At 35.5% G+C, this 15,529-nt stretch overlaps 1 protein-coding gene across 1 annotated transcript in view; it reads left to right on the top strand.

Moving 5' to 3' along the window:
- Positions 1 to 15,283, top strand: part of LOC126770305 (heparan sulfate glucosamine 3-O-sulfotransferase 1) — a 43,989-nt gene extending 28,706 nt beyond the window's left edge. Inside the window, exons 4-9 of the mRNA XM_050489663.1 lie at positions 213 to 381; positions 8,427 to 8,570; positions 8,852 to 9,067; positions 9,581 to 9,798; positions 13,597 to 13,754; positions 14,228 to 15,283. Of these exons, the coding sequence (XP_050345620.1) occupies positions 213 to 381; positions 8,427 to 8,570; positions 8,852 to 9,067; positions 9,581 to 9,798; positions 13,597 to 13,754; positions 14,228 to 14,433 (1,111 nt within the window). The 3' untranslated portion in view covers positions 14,434 to 15,283. The remainder of the gene's footprint in view (positions 1 to 212; positions 382 to 8,426; positions 8,571 to 8,851; positions 9,068 to 9,580; positions 9,799 to 13,596; positions 13,755 to 14,227) is intronic.
- Positions 15,284 to 15,529: the final 246 nt, after the last annotated feature.

The following is a 15,529-nucleotide window of genomic DNA, read 5'->3' as shown; positions in this document are numbered from 1 at the left end:
GCTTTCACATCAGCTGCTATCAAGTCATCGTCGCGTCACGTGTCCGCCCCGCCCACCTTTTGACCGAGACTTAAAAGTGACTGTAAATGTCCCAATCCTGGGAGAAGAGCTCTTAACGGTTAAAGAGATAGTTTGAATAACGATTTTAATGTTTTAGCAAATGATAAGAAGTGAAATCTCAACAGAATAATTATGTTTATTTATTTTGTTAGATGGTTGCCGCGGTCGTCATTTCGGCCGGCGGAGGGCGAGCTGGCAGACTGCGTGCTCGTTGTCGGAGTGTCGCGGCCCAAGCTCGCCGCGGCCCTCCTCTCCGTCACACTACTATCATTATTTCTCACCTTTCATGTGCTCTACGACAGCGCCCTTTACAGTATTCAAGTAAGTAGTTGCATCATTAATTACCAGGTTAACTACGTGATGCTCTAGTGTGTCGACATTATGATACAAATATGAGTTGTGTTTATATATCTTTCGCTCTTGTAACTGAGGTTTTTATTTGGTGCTTCGTATTCTAACATGAAACTATTTAATTTTATCAGTTCTTTCATGATTCCTCAATAATTTCACAATTTTAATCTGCGTGAACTGTTGCTAGTAGAACTTTTCATATATGTTTTATGTAATTATTTCTGATAAATCTTTCTGAAATCTCTTATTTTATAACCGTAACCCCTTATAGTTTGTACCTTATTGTGGTGTATTAAAATAAACTTTGTAATTTAATATGAGCCTATTTTTTGTAAAAGTTTGATTACATATTTTTGTTGTTTTTTGAAATTGATTTATGTAATACATTTCCTCGTAACAGCCTGTGAATATTCCACTGCTGGGCTAAGGCCTCCCTTTTTTGTTTGAGGAGAAGTTTTAGAGCTCATTCCACTACGCTGCTCTAATACGGATTGGTGGAATACACATGTGGCAGAATTTCAGTGAAATTAGACACATGCAGGTTTCCTCACGATGTTTTCCTTCACCGTAAAGCACCAGATGAATTATAATCACAAATTAAGAACATGAAAACTCAGTGGTGCTTGCCCAGGTTTGAACCTACGATCATCGGTTAAGATTCACGCGCTCTTACCACTGGGCCATCTCGGCATATACTATCAATAACATTTATCTTGTTCTGCTCTGCCGTAAAATTAATAAATCGCCTTCGCGTAAATGAGTATACATTTGGTGACCAAATAAACAAATAACATATCAAAATATAATCATAGTGGTTGAAGTTGTTTTTACTTGTCACGATGCAACAGCGAACAATTGTATTGTCGTCTGTAAATACACAAATGTACGTTCTAAATTCACATGAACAATTTCGCAATTAGAGCGTAAAATGGATACATTTACAGCGTTTGAAGCGTCGTACTACATACAGTTTGAGATATATATGAATCTTTTAGCTTTAACGATCACATTACTTTCAAACATCTCATTATTATTTTAGTAGTTTTATTAGCTTTTTCTGTGATTGCAATTTATTATTTATAAATTATATTTTCTCATGTTCTATATTTTAATTTATTCTGAAATTCAATTAAATTGGAATCAAAATGTTCTTTATTCAAGAAGGCTCTTCAAATCACTTTAAATAGTCATGTTACAGGAACTAATTGAATAGGCTACCGATTAAATTATTTGGTTTAATCAAATTTAAGCGATTAATCAGTATGCGACACAAATCGGTTCTCGGAAAATAGGTAGCTATAATAGATTTCTATTAATTAAAGCAGGTGCGCGTTATGTATCATGTTTCTACCACGTCTAATTTCCGAGGTACTTGACGGTAATGATGAGTTAAAATAAAAATAAGTCTGAATGTTATAACTATTCTGATTGATATTTACCAAATAATGACAATCATTATCCATCAATACTAACGATAATATGGGAGAACAGAACTGTCAATTTGATAAAATAATCATCAAAACCAACACAAATTGTGTATGGCAAAATACGTATGAAATGCTTGTCTGTAATTGACCGAAAGGGTATTCCTCTTTTTTTGGGCAGTCCTCTTACCATATATATCTTAGTTAAAATAAAGAATTTTGTGAAAGCAATAATATATAAGAACAGTGACAGATAAAGGATTGAAATGTCAATTTTATATGCAATGCTAAAATAATTATTAATCGACCACAATAAATAAAAATTGATATAATGATTATTTATGATATATAATTATTATATTAAAAACTAAATGATAAATAGTCAACAACAATCGTAATAAATAGTCAACAGTTGAAGGCTGCTAAAAGACTATCAAGTCATTCTAATAAATCTCAATAAAATACGGAGCTATTTATGTATTTTTTTAAACACTTATAAAAATAACACATGACACATACAAAGTTATGTTATGTTATTACTGCTTCAGCTTCTGCAGCGAGGAGATTGTTCTCAAAATAAAAGGTTAAAAATATTGTCTATTTTGTGAGAAGACATTTTGACTTTTATAGTTTGTTACATTGTGTAAAATGTACTGATAGAATTAGACATCAATGATATATTTAATACTTTTAAATAAAGTCAAATTAAGTACATACTTTATGGGAGGTTTTATGTTTGTAATAAGCTTACTTAGAAAATGTTACACGGTGAAATAAACATAAACGTACATATTTTTTGTCACACGATAATATGAAGAATTCCTCATATCATTCATCATCATTTTTCGATTATAGAACAGCTTTTCCCATTTAAATCTAAAAGGTATTTGTAATAAATCCGAAATTTAACTTTTATTAAAATACATCGTTAACATTAGAAATATGATACAAAATTATTCTATTGTATCAACTATGTATAACTTAAATTAATACAAATATCAGAGTTTTATTTCAATAATAACTTCACATAGAATTTTATTAAAATAGCACAAACATCTTATAATGAAACGACGAAAGTAACAAAGTAATAGCTTAATTAAAAGAAACGATTGTTGCTCACATAAATGCCACTGAATTATTTTTGCCAGACGTCGTGAGTGTAAAATTGAAATATTTTAGCTTTAGTACTAATCTACTGAAGTGGATAGCATACTCACAGTCTACACTTTAAAACCTGATAATTAAATTACTATCACATTTATAAGCGTTTCTTAGTGTACACTTTTTCTCTTTATATCATCATTATTAACATTCGAATGAAGAAGACACAGGATTGTTTAACAAATCACCCTTTAAGCAACATTTATAGGTAAATCCTATATTATTTTTTTTAGTAATTTGTCATCTACTAATAAATAGTACATATCAAATTATATATTACAGATACTCATGTTATTTTTATCATAATATAAAGTTACTTATACCAAACTTAAACACATTGAAATGTTCGACGATAAATTAATAATTAGGATATATGAAAGATCTATTTATACAATGTTTATAGTAAAGATAGATGCTTTCGTTAGATTACATTTAGAGTATGCGTCAACTGTTTGGAATCCACAATATGCAAAATATGTCAACTTAATTGAAAATATACAAAACAAATTTATCAGGAGGTTGCGATACAAATTTACTTTTCCTGACTCTGTTTTTATGCCACTTGAAGAACGTAGAGAACAAAGAGACCAAATGTTTCTTTACAAAATATTAAATAATTTAATTGATTCTCCATATCTGCTCAGTGAGATTTTATTTAAGTGTCCTCGTTTTAACGCTCGCTCTCAGGATACTTTTTCAATACCCATTTATAGAACTAATTATTTCAAAAATTCTTTTATTCTAAGATCTTGTAATAGTCATAATAGAAAATACAACCACATTGATCTGTTTAAAAATAGTTTAAGTAAATTTTATAATCTTGTGAAAAATACTTATTAGTAATTAACCATAACCATATTTACGTTAAAATTTTACTTTGTCATAAATAGTTATATTTTATGTAACATCAAAATTAGTCCACTTCCCTGTTAAAACAGTAGTGGAAACTTAACTGGCATAAGTGTTAAAATATGATTATTATATTAAGTTGTAATATACGATATGCTGTATGTTTCCCTAATAAATAAATAAATAAATAAATAAATAAATAAATAATTTAATGATATAAAAATATAAATAAAACTAAAGATATTTAATATAGAGTGTAATACTAAGTAACAAATTCGATTTCAATTTATTTAAACTCGCTTAAGCGAACGGGACCATTAGTAGCTTGTTTTACGTGACCGACTTACAAAGTTTCAGTTTTTAGCCAATAAGAATAATTTATTTTATTTGCGTCATCTTTTTCAAGGTCAAATCTAATCAAATCAAAATATATACTTTATTTAAAAAGTCATTCACAAGTACGTTCGTATTGTTATTTTACATAGCTTTGCACAGCTACCACCGGCTTGCATGTACTGACAATCTACCGTGAAGAACCGGCAAGAAACTCCCTAGTTACTATTTCCTACCAACTAGCCAACGACGCTATGCCTGTAACCGTTAAAAGCTGCTATTTTTTATCATAATAGACAAACATGTAGCGTGCATTTAATACCTAAAGTTATGTTATTCTAATGCATATTTATTTAATATTGTGACGGAATTATGAATAAAATGTGTAATAACAGTTAAGTAAAAAATAAATATTTAATATTATTCATATTAACGATTATATATTTTTTCTAAACAATGTAATTAATCTATGTAGAAGAAGTAACGACGTATTATTAAATGGTAAGAAAAACATAAACAAAACCACTTACAAAATAAAACACTTTCTTAGATTTATAGAAGCGCTGCGATTTTTTGTGATGTGTAGTTTTATATATATATATATATATAGTTTAAAAATATTACGCTAACAATATTAAGGAGACTACTAATTTCCCTACTTAATATTAGGTCCTTACATATGAAATTGGCGTTCTGTACGGGAGGAATATAAGGTCATTTTTTTTTGTAAAATATATTTAATTAATCAAAGTATGCACCGTTGTTATCTATGCAGTTTTGCCATCTCATAGGTAGTTCATTGATCCCTTTACTAAAAAAACCATGGGGGCGAGAATCAATAAACTCTTTGAGGCAGCTTGGACTGCCGCATCGGAGTTGAATATTTTTCCTTGTAAGAAGTTGTCAAAATTCCGGAAAAATGGTAATCTGTGTGTGTGTGTGTGTGTGTAATGGTAAAAAGGTCCGGGGAGTACGGTGGATGTCGCAGACATTTCAATTGTAGTTCATCTAACTTAGTCATTGTTTGTTGTGCAGTGTGTGGTCTTGCGGTGTCGTGGAGCAGCAGTGGTCTAGAGAAATTGACCAATCTCGGTTTAGCAGCTAATTTTTCCTTCATGGTTTGCAGTTGCTGACAATAGATATCTGCCGTAATCGTTTGGCCAGATTTTTGCAAGCTGTAGTGAACAACACCGGCGCTAGTCCACCAAACACTCACAAGTAACTTTTTCTGAATCAATTTTCGCTTAGGGCAGGATTTGGCTGGGTCTCCAGGGTTCAGCAATTGCGACGAGCACTTCCGATTGTCGTACAATATCCACTTTTCATCACAAGTAATGATTCGATTTAAAATCCCTTCATTATTATGTCAATGTGGTTGAGCAAAGTAACACAGCAGTCGAAGCGTGTTTGCAAGTTTGATTCACTCAATTCATGAGGTACCCATCGGTCAAGTTTTTTTACTTTCCTGATTTGCTTCAAGTGGATTAATACAGTTTTATCACTTACCCTGCCTGCAGCTATCTCTGAAGTGCTTTGTGATGGATTCGTTTCCACAATAGCCTTTAATTCTTCATTTTCCACTTTGGTCTCCGGCCGTCTACGGGGTTGGTTCTGAAGGTCGAAATTTCCAGAACGAAAACGTTGAAACCAAAAACGTACCATGCTTTCTTTTGCGACACCAGCGCCGTACACATCATTAATCCTTGGAGCTGTTTCTGCAGCACTGGTGCCACGGTAGAACTCATACTCGTAAAAATTAGCTCGTCTGGGTAGGTACCACCCACTCATCAGATATTCTACCGCAAAACAGCAATACTTGATATTGTTGTGTTCCGGTTTGAAGGGTGAGTGAGCCAGTGTAATTACAGGCACAAGGGACATAAAATCTTAGTTCCCAAGGTTGGTGGCGCATTGGATATGTAAGCGATGGTTGACATTTCTTACAATGCCAATGTCTAAGAGCGTTGGTGACCACTTACCATCAGGTGGCCCATATGCTCGTCCGCCTTCCTATTCTATAAAAAAAAAAAAATACCGATATTTCATGTTTTCCATTGTGCGGTAATAAGACGCCAAAGAAAAAATAATGAGGAAAAAACAAATGAATGACTGTTTTCAAAACTCAAATGTATCAGCTAAATGAATCTATATATTTGAATTTGGAATTCTTAACCAAAGAGGAGATATTTCAGATCAAAGTGGTCAAGTACGACAAAACCCTAATTTCATATGTATGGACCTAATACTTAAAAATTTAAGTTTAATATTATTTATTGCATTTGTTTTAAAAATTTAAATATATCGAATGTTTTTCTTATTGTGATATTCAGTATTGGTTAAGAATACTTTTGAATCTGGTACTCCTAATATCGTCCGCTCTGGATCTGGCGGCCCGTACTGTTGAATATAACTTAATGAACCTTAATCTACAAATAAATTTTAAATAAATTGAAGATGCAATTTTAGGGACAGAAATAAACAGACTTCCAAGCTCTTGCTTCATTAATTTTATTTATAAGCTAAGTAAAGCAAATTTAAACTAAAACGACTGCTGTGATATTTTTATACTAAAGTATATATCTAATCTTTATAATTATCAGAAAAATAACACCAAAAAATGTCTTTTTGAATTCTTGGACTTAAAAAATACATTTGATTTTAAATTTTAATGTCAATTGTAAGTATTCTCTTAAGAAACTTATTTTGTAAAATAGCCTATTATATATTTTATATCCGTTCGATGTTACGATAATGATGAGTACGTGATGGGCGTGTCAGACCAAGCCCTACTGCGAACTATCGTGGTCTCTATATTCTGAAGGCGTAATGTTTCCACCTGCTTTAAGATACCATCAAATAGACAGCAATATATACGTGTAAACCATTTTAATCTTTAATAAAACGGTTTACGATTTAAATTGGCATGTTGCATAAATACATGGGCTACCTTACCCGAAGTTAATGGCACCGTTGTTGAATTACCTCGAAGTTACAGGCACTTTACGATATATAGCGGTAGTAGTATGATAACGTCTACATAGCAACATTACACATAACTTAGTTATATAAAATTATTATATAGATCAATAGCTTTAATTCCAATTGAATAATATTTTCTACTGGAACTAAATACATCAAGAATAAATAGGCCAAGAAAAAAATCGAAATTTCGATAAGCGATTGGATAATTGCCGATACCACATTTTTTTTAATCAGTATTAGATATGTGTAATAAATAATGATTCGGAATGAAAAACATCAACAATATCTACCGCAACAAACATACTATACATACATACTTTGTATTGCTGTAATTCGCTTTTAAATAATAGAGTATATAATTATACAGAATAATAAATACCTTATGAGCTCCCTTGCTCACTTCTTCAACTTCCCTCCTTGTTGGGAAATGGATTTTTATGAAGTTGGGACGGGCATCTAAGTTCGTTCGTCGTTTATCATATTGTCATTGTCGTATGATACTTTAATTATTAAAAGTTAAAAATATACGATGATTACTTACTAAGATGGAAAAAGAGAGAGTAAGTAAGAATAAGATGAACATATTTTTCGATGTACACTGATAGATTGATAGATATACGCAATTCAATTGTATGTTAAATGATGAATCGCAGTGGAACGACTACAAAGAGAATGCACTAATGGAAACTGATTCACTGAATATTGTCTACAGTGGAGATATAGCCAAACCAGACAGATAAAATACACAATTATAGCTCTTATTACGTTCGGAACAAGATTTGCAATGTAAATGCATATCAATAACATTTTCTGCCGAATGGAAGTTCTCGGTTGAATAATACCAATTTACTATCAAGGATGGTTAATATGATGTGATGGAGATATAAGGTTGGCAAGTACAAGGTAACAGCCTGTAAAGGCTTGGAGCTCATTCCACCACGTTGCTCCAATGCGGTTTATACACATGTAGCAGATTTTCAAGTGATACAGGTTTCCTTACGATGTTTTCCTTCACTGCCTCTTGAAACGTCAAAATAAACCACCTTTCCTTTTGACACTACAAATATGTTGACTTTAGTTTCATCAGTTTCAAATAAGGGTAATGTATTCGATTATTCAATTTAAAACATAAATTTCACGGTGTAATGTAAGGAAAATAAATTTGTTACATTGTTAAAAATAAAATAGTATTTCGAATACTATTCTATGCTAAAATGAAATGCTTCCTACATTTTGAAGTTAGCGAGATCAAGTGTATTTCCACAGGCGGCGAGCATGGCGTCAGCTGCCAGTGAAGGCCGTAAGATATTACAAAGTCAAGAGAGCAGCCGTACAATAAGCCACCCTATGGCTCTGAGAAAAAGGTTAAAACCGCCACGCGCGCCGAGGCCTGCCCGCCGACTCCCGCAGGTATAAACGTCTTGACACATATATTTCTGCACTGACATCTGGCAATTGCCGCCAATATACGCTACGTAAGTGCTACTCATACTCCAATACCACAATTATAGAGGATAACCAGAAATACTAAACTTTTGAAAGAAATATATATCTTCCATAGATCTCAAATGTAAATGATTTTTCCATAGTCGCTTTCATATCATAACATTAAAAATTGTATACTTCTTGTATCTCAATAATTGATTATTTCTTTATAATAGATAAAAATAATTATTATATTTTGCATGCAGGCACTTATCATCGGAGTCCGTAAATGCGGAACCCGTGCTCTCTTAGAAATGCTGTATCTACATCCTATGGTACAAAAGGCGTCGGGAGAGGTGCATTTCTTCGACCGTGATGAAAATTACGCCCTCGGCTTAGAATGGTATCGAAGCAAAATGCCTCTTTCATTTAAAGGGCAAATAACTATAGAAAAAAGTCCAAGCTACTTCGTTACCCCCGAGGTAAGGAACAAATAGCGTGCCGTGGCTTGTTTACTAAGTAAATATTGCATGGCATTTGTTGGCAAGGCTTATGACGAAAACAATTTTACCAATTCGTAAAATGTAGCTAATTGGGATAAAGAAATGTATATACCGTTACGCATTCTTATAAATTTAGTTTATTAGTATGAATAATTCATATTTACCTTAAATTTACATTGAAACTTTACTGAAAATGTTTTTATAGGAAGAACATACAGTTTTTCTGACTCCATTACGTAAATGTAATAATTAATTAAAGTAATTATACCGTCGAAAATGTTTTCAGAACATAAAAGTTGTGCGAAATTTATTCGCTCGCTTAGCATAATAGTGAAAATATTAAAATTGAATTTAGATTTGAATATATACTACATATGTATGTACGCCCATTACCTAAGTGTTTTGTGATGTAAATATTGTAGTAGTTTATGTTTATACATTTTTCTGAACATTTTATAATTGAAAAATAAATTAATGGAAGATATTTTTTAGGTACCAGAAAGGGTGCGTGCGATGAATTCTTCGGTGCGTCTGTTACTAATAGTTCGGGAACCAGTGACTCGAGCCATATCTGACTATACTCAGCTACGCAGCCGTGCTACACCCTCGGCACCTACGGTATCCCTTGTGGGTCATCCATTACCTGACGCTGCGAAACCTTTCGAACATCTCGCTTTGGCACCTGATGGTTCTATAAATATCGCTTATAGGTGAGATTCTTACGTAACTTTATTTCTGGTCAATTTTAAAATAACGATACTAATCTTATATCTTATTTTTTGTCTGATAACCGACAAGTTGTTTATATAATTGTATTCCTTTTATTTTATTATATCTAGCTAAGTCTAGCCCAGCCCTTATGCGTCATTGTTTACACGTAAATTATATAAAAAATATCAATCAATCAATCAACAGCCAATCGTTGTCCACTGCTGAACATAGGCCTCTCCCAAGGTGCGCCAAAGCTCCCTGTCCTCCGCCTTCCGCATCCAGTTGGTGCCCGCCACCTTCTTAAGGTCGTCGGTCCACCTGGCTGGAGGGCGCCCTACGCTGCGCTTGCCGATTCGCGGTCTCCACTCTAGGACTCGTCTGCTCCAACGGCCATCGGTCCTACGACATACGTGACCAGCCCACTGCCACTTCAGCCTGCTAATTTTGCAAGCTATGTCGGTGACTCCGGTTCTTTTCCGGATAATCTCATTTCTGATCTTATCCTTCAAAGATACTCCGAGCATAGCTCGCTCCATAGCACGCTGAGCGACTTTGAATTTGTGGACTAGTCCCGCAGTTAGTGTCCACGTTTCGGCACCGTATGTCATGGCAGGTAAGACGCATTGGTTGAAGACTTTCGTCTTCAAACATTGCGGTATAGACGACTTGAGGACTTGACGAAGGTTGCCAAATGCTGCCCATCCCAAGCGAATTCTTCGATCGGCTTCCTTCTCGAAGTTGTTCCTACCGACTTGTATTACCTGTCCTAGGTAGGTATATTCACTAACAACTTCGAGAGGTTTCCCCTCGACATATATCGGTCCCGGCACGACATGCCTATTGAACATGACCTTGGTCTTGTCCAAGTTCATACCGAGACCGACACGCCGGGAAGACTCGCCTAGGCTACGCAGCATTTCGGTGAGTTGTTCCAGCGACTCTGCTATGATGACGATATCGTCGGCAAATCGAAGGTGTGAGATGTACTCGCCGTTTACATTGACTCCATACCTAGTCCAATCCAGCGTTTTGAAAACGTCTTCCAACGCGTTGGTGAACAGTTTCGGGGATATTACATCCCCCTGTCTCACCCCTCTGCGCAGTTGGATCGCCTTCGTCTTACAGTCCTGGATGTGGACAGTCATTGTAGCGGCGTTGTACAGACATCTCAGTACCTCGATATATCTCCAATCGATATGACATCTCTGCAATGAGTCGAGCACTGCCCAGGTTTCGATGGAGTCGAAGGCTTTCTCGTAGTCCACAAATGCCATACACAGCGGCTGATTGTACTCTTCGGTCTTCTGCACAATCTGCCGAACAGTATGGATGTGGTCCACGGTGCTGTAGCCTGATCGAAAGCCGGCTTGCTCTGGGGGCTGGAACTCGTCAAGTCGTCTGGCGAGACGGTTCGTGACGACTCTTGAGAACAGCTTATACACGTGACTCAGGAGGGAGATTGGTCTGTAGTTTTTCAAGAGGGTTTTATCACCTTTCTTGAAAAACAGTACCACCTCACTCCCGCTCCACGTTTCCGGGGTCTTGCCATGTTGGATGACGGAATTAAAGAGGCTTGCTAGCTCTTTCAGGACCGGAGTCCCGCCTGCCTTAAGCAACTCTGTTGTGATTCCGTCATCTCCCGGAGCTTTGTTGTTTTTAAGCTGTTCTAGAGCCGCCCTAATCTCTCCTTGGTCAACGACCGGGAGCTCCTCGGAGTAATGGCGCATAAGAGGGGCGCGCTGGTCATCAATACTGATTCCCACGGGTTTATCCGATCTTGAAGAGAACAACTGCCCATAAAACCTCTCTACTTCTCCGATAATCTCAGGCCTAGAGGTAACGACCCCACCATTTTCAGTTTTAAGTTTTGTCAGACGCGGCCTCCCAAACTTGCGAGCGAACACTTTCGATCCCCGATTTTGCTCAATCGCAGCCTTGATGGCACGGGTATTGGAGCGTCGGAGATCGCGTCGCGTCAGCGTTTTTATTGTTCGGTTTAAGGCCTTATCTGACAAAAACGATGGTAGTTCTCGTCGTTTTCTCATGAGCTCGAGTGTCTCAGCAGAGAGTTTTGGTGCGTTGTCTCTTCTCTGTGGCGGAAAACACTTGCGGGATGTGTTTTGCAGTATTTTGACCAGCGTGTCGGTTCTCTCATCAATGCTGCTTATGGTTTCCAACGCGGTGAATTGATTTTGAAGTTCCATTTGGAACTTTTCGGAGCCTTGAGCAGCTTGGAGCATGGTAGGTCGGAGAGTAGACCTCATCATTCTCGATCTTTCGGCTTTTAAGTTGATATTTAGAGTGCCTCGAACCAAGCGGTGATCACTTCCGGTATTAAACCTGTTGATCACTGAAACATCTCTAAATATGTGCCTTTTATTCGAAATGATAAAGTCTATCTCGTTCCTTGTCACGTTATCGGGGCTTCGCCAGGTCCACCTCCTCTGAGGCTTCTTTTGAAAGAAAGAATTCATCAAAAAAAGCCCCTGAGCTTCGAGAAAGTTTACCAGCATTTGCCCCCTGTGATTTCTGCAGCCCAAGCCGTAAGGTCCGACTTTCGATTCACCGCTATCTTGTACTCCCACTTTAGCATTAAAGTCTCCCATAACAACATTGTAGTGGGCCTTCGAGGTGTCGTTGAGGGCCTTTGCGATGTCCTCGTACATCGCTTCGACCACATCATCAGAGTATGTCGAAGTTGGCGCATATACCTGTACGACCTTCAGGGAGTACCTGTCGGAAAGTTTTAGGACAAGGTACGCTACCCGGTTCGACACACTACTGATTTCCACAATGCTGCTAATGAGATCCTTTTTGACTAGAAAACCGACACCACCCTGGGAGAGGTTATCACCTCCGCGGAAGTAGAGTAAGTTACCGGACTCTAGAGTTATCGTGTCCTCCCCCTGTCTTCGGACTTCAGATAACCCCAGTATATGCCAGTTTATATGACTTAACTCTACTTCTAATTCGGCGAGGTGATGGTCCAGCCTCATCGAGCGTCCATTATACGTTGCCATTTTCAGTCGTTTTATACGGTAGCCTGCCGTGAACCGGTGATTCTTAGCACCCCCTGCCCTGCCGATACCGCGACCGCTACCTTGGTCGGGCCTAGCGGGCTTGCCGGTAACTGGGGGCCTTTTTTTTGGGCGCATCTGCCATTAATGGAGGGGTTTGCCCATACTCGCCGCGCTGGGCAGGCGTGTTGGCGAGCGCAGTAGGGGGGGTAAGATGTTTATGGGAGGGACGCTGCTGCCCATCCCCCCTTTTCCCCGTCCCTCAGTCGCCTCTTACGACACCCACGGGATGAGATTGGGGGAGTACTATTCTAAGCCGGTACTCCACGGCTTATTATAAAAAATATAATTATTATTATTGACGTGAAACTAAATAATGTCAAGGTATGATATACGCATAAGAATTCTTAAGTGGTTAGGGACTCATGTTATCTAGGCGGTGAATATCGTAAACAATACGTTAAAAACAAAAGCATATAATCGTTGAATAAATGGATATAAATACTTTCATTATATTCTATGTTCATACAATCTACATTTACGGAAAGAACGCGCCCAAGTAATTGCAGGCTCAAGGGGCTTACAACTAAGATCCTACGACTTTGTCAATCCCTTACCTAAATATAAAAATACCATTAAATGGCTTATCTACTTGTCTGTATTTTGTTAATATCAAAAATGTTATTTGATAAAATATTCTTAAAAATAAACTTGTATATAAAATAATACACAGTTTATCTCATATAAATACTTTGCCTTATGGTATAATTTTGTTCATAGGCCAATAGCCATATCCTTATACCACGCGTATCTACATCGATGGCTCGAAGTGTTCCCCCGCGAACAGATTTTGGTCGTGAACGGAGACCAATTGATTGAAGATCCGGTGCCGCAGCTGCGTCGCATCGAAAGGTTTCTTGGATTGGAGCATAAAATAGGTAATATGATATTTTTATCTTAAGAAAAATGATAAGCACTCCCAATTTGTTTGCTAATTAAACTTCGAAATTAGCTTAAATACATAATACTTACTGACATCTATTTTGATATGAGATTTTATATGAGAAATACATAGATTTTAACTTCGATAGTATCGTAATGTATAATTTTTTATTTATATTTTTATATGTATATCCTAGTTTGTGAAATTAAGATTATATTTATACGTTTTTCGTGTTAGTAAACATACCTAAGAAGAAGAAAACATAAATTATAATAATTTACTTAAATACAAGCAATCATACATTTTGTCAAAATATTAATGAAAAAACTTTTTGAGCGGGTAGAGAAGTCAGTTACCTTTGTAAGAACTCTTGACATCCTTACAACAAAAGTTTTCCGACCGACCTCAAGACTTGAGATTTCTGTCTTACTTTTGCAATTTTTATCCTGGAGTATTGTTTAACAACAGGAAGGAAAAATTTCTACTTCAACGAAACTAAAGGATTCTACTGCTTGCGTAACGACACCACGGACAAGTGCCTCCGGGAGACAAAAGGCCGCAAGCACCCTCGGGTAGACCCCGCAGTCGTCACTAAGTTGCGGAAATTCTTTGTCCAGCATAATCAACGATTTTACGATTTAATCGGGGAAGATCTCGGCTGGCCTGAGGACTAAGCTATATAATCCGACTAGTCGATCAACTAATCCATCAACTTGTCTATCAAAGATGAAACATTACATATCGTTGTGATGAACATATCAATGTAATACATACATATCAAATAAAAATTAACATATCACTAGTTAATAAGATTTTTTAAAAATGTTTATGTATACATTTTAGCGTATCATAGAATAAGCTATTTAAGAGATTTATTAATTATTTATTTACATAAAGACGAGTGATTATAATTATTAAATTAGGCAAATAATTTTAATGATTGAATTCGAAAAGAAGTAATTAAAATGTTAGCTACATATATATATTTTCATAATTATGTTGATTATTTAAAATTTTTATTAGTAAATTCTGTTTTTGAAATTTTACGGGCAGTGTGTAAGAAAGGGAACAAAATGTTAATAAATAAAATTGAATGATTAATTTTATTTCGAGCTGATAGTGTTTTTTTTCTTAGTATTTTATACAAACTTATAATAGAAGTAATCTACAGGCATCCAACGTGTACTGATTTGATAAAACCGACCCACTGAAACCCTGAGCAATATATTTTTTATATATAACTAAGTATTGTGTGCTATCCTTATACAAAGTTAATTAGATATACAGATATGAATTTTAATATTTGTGATCGTTTCGTTTTTTAGAATCGATTGATTTTAATAATATTAAGAGAAATTAATGTAAGTTTAATCTCTAAGTATAGCTAAATGAATGAGTGTTGTAAATTATTCGCTTTCTCTTTTTAGATGTTGTAATTTGGTCGTGCAATGTGTCTTAATGTTTAATTCAATCTTATAAGTTTTTTTAGTAAAGGCCGACAGATAATATAAAAATCTTTGTTATGCTGCGGAATTTTGACGTTTTTTTATTTACAGGCAACACTATCTTGTCAAGATATTTCAAATTATAAAAACATTATTTAGTAATATACTTTGGTTTTAATAAATACTATTTATATTTAAATATGCTTTAAAAATGCCAAATACATCTGTAGTGACGAAAAAAGTAAAGTAATATATTAATTTTTATAAAATATACTGCATCGTATTTAACCAACCCCGACTGCCATGACTACATTGTGTTGCCATG

Source organism: Nymphalis io, chromosome 8, assembly GCF_905147045.1.
Source record: "Nymphalis io chromosome 8, ilAglIoxx1.1, whole genome shotgun sequence".
Taxonomy (NCBI): Eukaryota; Metazoa; Arthropoda; class Insecta; order Lepidoptera; family Nymphalidae; genus Nymphalis; species Nymphalis io.
The sequence above is the reverse complement of the archived record's forward strand: the minus strand, read 5'-3'. Positions and strand labels throughout refer to the sequence as shown.